Source organism: Thermobia domestica, chromosome 7 (assembly GCF_964235325.1).
Source record: "Thermobia domestica chromosome 7, izTheDome1.hap1.1, whole genome shotgun sequence".
Taxonomy (NCBI): Eukaryota; Metazoa; Arthropoda; class Insecta; order Zygentoma; family Lepismatidae; genus Thermobia; species Thermobia domestica.
In genome coordinates this window covers 231,776,546-231,781,413 of record NC_137460.1, presented here as the reverse complement: position 1 = coordinate 231,781,413, position 4,868 = coordinate 231,776,546, and the positions used below count along the sequence as shown (strand labels likewise).

General features: G+C 33.3%; 1 protein-coding gene across 1 annotated transcript; it reads right to left on the bottom strand.

Moving 5' to 3' along the window:
* Nucleotides 1-3,850: 3,850 nt before the first annotated feature.
* On the bottom strand, nt 3,851-4,645 carry LOC145689596 (zinc finger MYM-type protein 1-like). The gene has a single exon (XM_081763776.1). It carries the CDS (start codon nt 4,643-4,645, stop codon nt 3,851-3,853), a length of 795 nt encoding a protein of 264 aa, XP_081619902.1.
* Nucleotides 4,646-4,868: the final 223 nt, after the last annotated feature.

Here is a 4,868-nt window from a genome sequence, read left to right as displayed (position 1 = left end):
TATATCAGTGGCGGCTCGATACCATAATCTGAGGTAGTTCTGCACAGTTTTTTTTCTATATTAAATTTCCCATTTGCAGTAATTAATTATAAAATGTACACCAACCATAATAATTTTTTAGCGTTCTAATCCTTATAAATGACAATTATAATTGAAATTAACAAATAAATATACAACTTGACTTATCATGCAACTAAAACACTATTGTTTTGATTATTGTGTGTCAGTGGCGTATTTAGGATTTTGTTTCGAAAGGAACTATACACAGCATATGAATAATCATTTAATTTTTCCTTTTGAATGCCGACAAGTTTTAATGAATTTCGGGAGAGCTTGAACCTGATAGCTCACTCCTAAATACGCCACTGTTGCGTGTAACGAACTTTAAAAATACAATATCGGAAGAATCATCTGCTTCAAATACTATAAAAATTTCGGATTCACGTAATGTTTACAGCCAGAAATGTTATTAATACTACTGAATTATAGATATTTTATAATTTCTAAATGAAATCCATCCGACGTGTCTTCTGCTATATAAAATGTCCTATTACTTTATCATTAAAGTTTGGCATGGTGGATATGAAATCACACTCGATTGATAAGGCAGCCAAAGCACTGAGTCTTTCCTGGCTATTGTGCTTCTCAAAAATGTTTTAACTATTTTTAAATTAGAGAAGTAACTTTCTGCTTCAGCTATTGTCATTTGGGTAGTTAGAAGAATTTCTAAAAGTTTTATGGTTTGCTTAAAATTGTCACACAAATTGTGTTTGTTCAGAAACTTTGCACAAACTCGAACATGGAATACTAATATTTTTAAAACGCACAACAGTGAACACCTTTATCAAAAACAAGAGAACGGCGCCTCATGTACAGTACATCACATCGTGTGTCTTCGACTTCTTCGGAAGTATTCGTGTGGTCTGAGCTGCTGGAAGTGCAGCTCCAGTAAATCATATCTAACAAACTAGAAAAACGTAATACAGTGCGGCTGGTGAAGATTTTGGTCTCAATGCTAAAGCATAGGGCAATCCGTGCACAGCTCTTGCAATATTATTAAGCTTCAGAAGGTATTTCCAGTAATTCTACGCTATGCAGCATATCCTGCAGTACAATTTCAGGACACTGTTAGAACAAATATCATCATTACATGTTATTACCTTGATTAAAATAAACATAATTCAACTCAATTGAAAATACATTTATTCCACTAAAATAGCTGGTAGTTCTGCAGCTCTGCAACACTTGTAGACAAGCCGCCTCTGATATATATATATATATATATATATATATATATATATATATATATATATATATATATATATATATATATATATATATATATATATATATATATATATACCTGTATATCTTAGCTGTATCTTGTGCTTATTTAATAAAATACTATTAATTATTTAAAATTGGAACTTGGTTCAGTATTCATCGACAGTCTATTAGTTATAATTTCGCCATTTTTCATTAATATTCACAAGGAGGCTACAGATATTGAAAAAAATTCCAAGTCAAACAATTGTTTGAAGAATTTTTGTCCATTAGGACTTTCTACTCTTTTATAATTGTGTGGGAGCGCCTAAATATTGTTTTTCTTACACTGAAAAAATGTCTATAACCGGCCCCGCACAAATAGTGCAACCTTTTTTCACGACTTTAGTTGTTTTAAACGGCGCCTATATTAATCTCGTCCTAGATAGGAATTAGGGTAGCAGGTTCGATTTTTTTAACGGGTATTCTTAACTGATAATATTTGGTTCGTACTTCGTGAAATTCTGTTAATTTAGCAATGTAGAACTGTCGTTTTCCAATTGTACCCAGAAAAATACCGTGTGATACTTTGTGGTCAGTAGATGGCAAAGCAAGAGCTTCTGCAATTTTTTAACATTTACTTAACTCTATGTTACTTTTCAAAAACATGTTTAGAACGCTTGTTTAGCAAATAAAAGTATTTTTAAAATTTGTTTCTATTTTTTAACCGTATTTTGTTGTGAAGTATCAACTGCTGATGTTTTAAATAATACCGCTGTTAATAACTTTGTGTTTGGCATACAATTACCATGTTTGCAACTTCGCCTCGGCATGTTTTATCTTGTTGGACCACTACAATGTGGTGTATTTTTGGAGGTGGAGTTGAAATATCGTATGGTATTTCTTTACTCTACTAAACGTTGTAGATTCTTTATGAAATGAACGTGAAAGGAGGAAGGTAGAACATGTGTTGTGGCTGCTATTTTCCATCATCGCTTCCACAGTAGATAGTTTTTATTTTTCATTCAATCTGTAACTCATAATGTAGTAAAAAACGGAGAACATTCCCACATGTTCTAGTTATTACTAAATACATTTTGTAAGTAGTAAATAATAAATCTTATCATAGGCACCAACTTTTCAAAATTCCAATTGGTGCTTATATTTAATGTGGAAATATTTAATACAAAAAAAAAAAAAAAACGTTTACAGGCTACACATAACGCAGCATACAATTGCATAGAAAGCAACGCATTTCTACAGTTACACAAACCATTAAAAACAATGGAGGAAATGCATAACAAACAAAAAATTTAGTGTTTGAAGTTTAAAAAAAGCGTTTAGCAAAAGTACACAGTATAATAATAATAATAAAAAAATAGTTTGGCAAAATGTTGAACAATGCTATTTTCATAACAAAAAGCACATCCTGAGGTTGATTATGGGACTCTATTAACTCTGATTAACATAGTTGCACTTTCTGCTTATCATGCCCGTATCCAGGGGATGTAGGGGGCCGGGCCCCTAAATTTTGCTGGCCCTCCTAAAATGTTCACAGTAGGCTTGCAAATGAACTATAATATGGTGATGAACTATAATATGGTTGGATCGGGCCTTCCCTAACTTCGGCCGGGCTTCCCCTACAGTTTTGGCATGGTGCTTATTAACAGAATTCCCAATTTACATGTTACAAGCTACAAGTAAATGAGATTTTGAATATTTATCCCATGACAATAACAGTATTTTGTCGCACAGTAGCTACACTGATGAATTATATTTCACTTTTAGTTTTTTCCCGTTCAGCACCGGGGCTATGAATTCCCGCCGGGAATCGAACTCAGGTTTTCCATACCAAAGGCGCGTACACTAACCGTTTACCCAGAAAGAAGCTCAATACTGATGAATTCGTTGGGAACTTAGTTTAAGTCCACATTTTTCACGTCATCATTCTTGATGAGCAAAATTACTAAATGATTTAACCTCCGTTTGCTCATTGTTGATCTGAGGAAGTTTTTAAGTCGACGAGGCCCTGAAAACTTCCTCCCAGTTATGCCTGTAGAAACTGCTACTGTCAGTATAAGTCTTCACATATTCAGAAAGGATATCACAAAGGAACTTATCATCATCTGATTTAAGGAATCTCACAACGTCTCTTACATTCTGCAGTAATACATGTATTATTATTATTATTATTATTATTATTATTATTATTATTATTATTATTATTATTATTATTATTATTATTATTATTATTATTATTTAACCAGATCTAAACATATATCACGATGTAAAAGCAATTCATCTTTCTCGTAATCGGATCCATAAAATAAACTTATATAATTATTTTCGCGTTTAACAGCGATTGATCCCATATTTGCCAAATGGTTCATCACATTATATTGGAACCTGGTACTAATGAATTTTGAGTTAGATCCACAACTTTAAAAAAATAAATAAAATAAACTGAAAAGCTCTTCTAAAGATTCAAAAATATGGGGCTTAGTACCATCATCAATACAATAAAAAAAAACTTTTCTTTTTCGTGGTAAAAATAGGTTTATCCAATTTCAGTTGTTTGGCCCGCATCTTAATATCCATCCATGATGTATCCAATGACAGAGCTTTTACAGACCATCTGTTCGGACATAAAGGTCTCAACGAGACACTTGAAGAACAACTGTAATTTATTTTCCGACAAGCCCTTCTGAATATTCGTAAAATTAACGAAACGCTTCGGTGAGTCACGCATTATATTTAGAAGTGCACGCACGAATTCAAGAACATCTCTAATACAAGGAATTTGTCGTTCTGCCCACTGTAAAGCTAAATGTAAAGAGTGGGCAGTACAGTGAATATAGAGCGCCTTTGGTTGCACTTCTTTTATTTTAGCTTGGACTCCAGAGTAACAACCGGGCATATTACTAGCTCCATCATAACACTGTCCCCTGCAGTTTTGTAATGATAGATCCATTCGTAGAAGTACATGTGTAATCACTGCTGTTAATGTAGATGCATCCATTCCTTCTATTTTATAGAAACCAATGAAATCCTCGTATAATTTGAATGCTTCATTTACATAACGAATACACAAGCTCTCTTGCTGCTGACGCAAAATGTCTGAAGTTTCGTCAACAATAAGAGAAAAAGACTTTTGCCGGTTAATATCAGATGCTATGCCACGAAGAACGAATTGCGCAAGAAGTTCTAAAATTTCATTTTGAATGTCATGGCCGAGCCATTTATCTCGACGAAGAAGCCACTTTCTTAAATCTTCGGAACCCTCTGCTCTCAACTGTAGAAGCTGGTATAAGTTTCCTGCTTCCTCAGAATGTCCACGTAAAGCACATCCCTGTTTCTCCAGGTAGCGAATTGAGGAAATCATCTTAAGAAGAGCATTTTGCGCAAATACCACATTTTCGGCTATTTGTTTGTTCAATTTACTGTTCACGTTCACTTTTTCACTAAGGACTAATTTTAATGCTGCTTATTGATGAACATGAGAATTTTCGTGACAAGAAAGACTTTCAAGTGCTTTTTTCCAGTCCTTGAAACCATTTTTAGTAAACCCTTCGTCCATATTTTTTGAAAACGAAATATTTTTCTCC

What these genes read in the sequence shown, in the direction of transcription:
- LOC145689596 (XM_081763776.1), bottom strand. Translation starts at nt 4,645, where the DNA reads ATGATTTCCTCAATTCGCTACCTGGAGAAACAGGGATGTGCTTTACGT.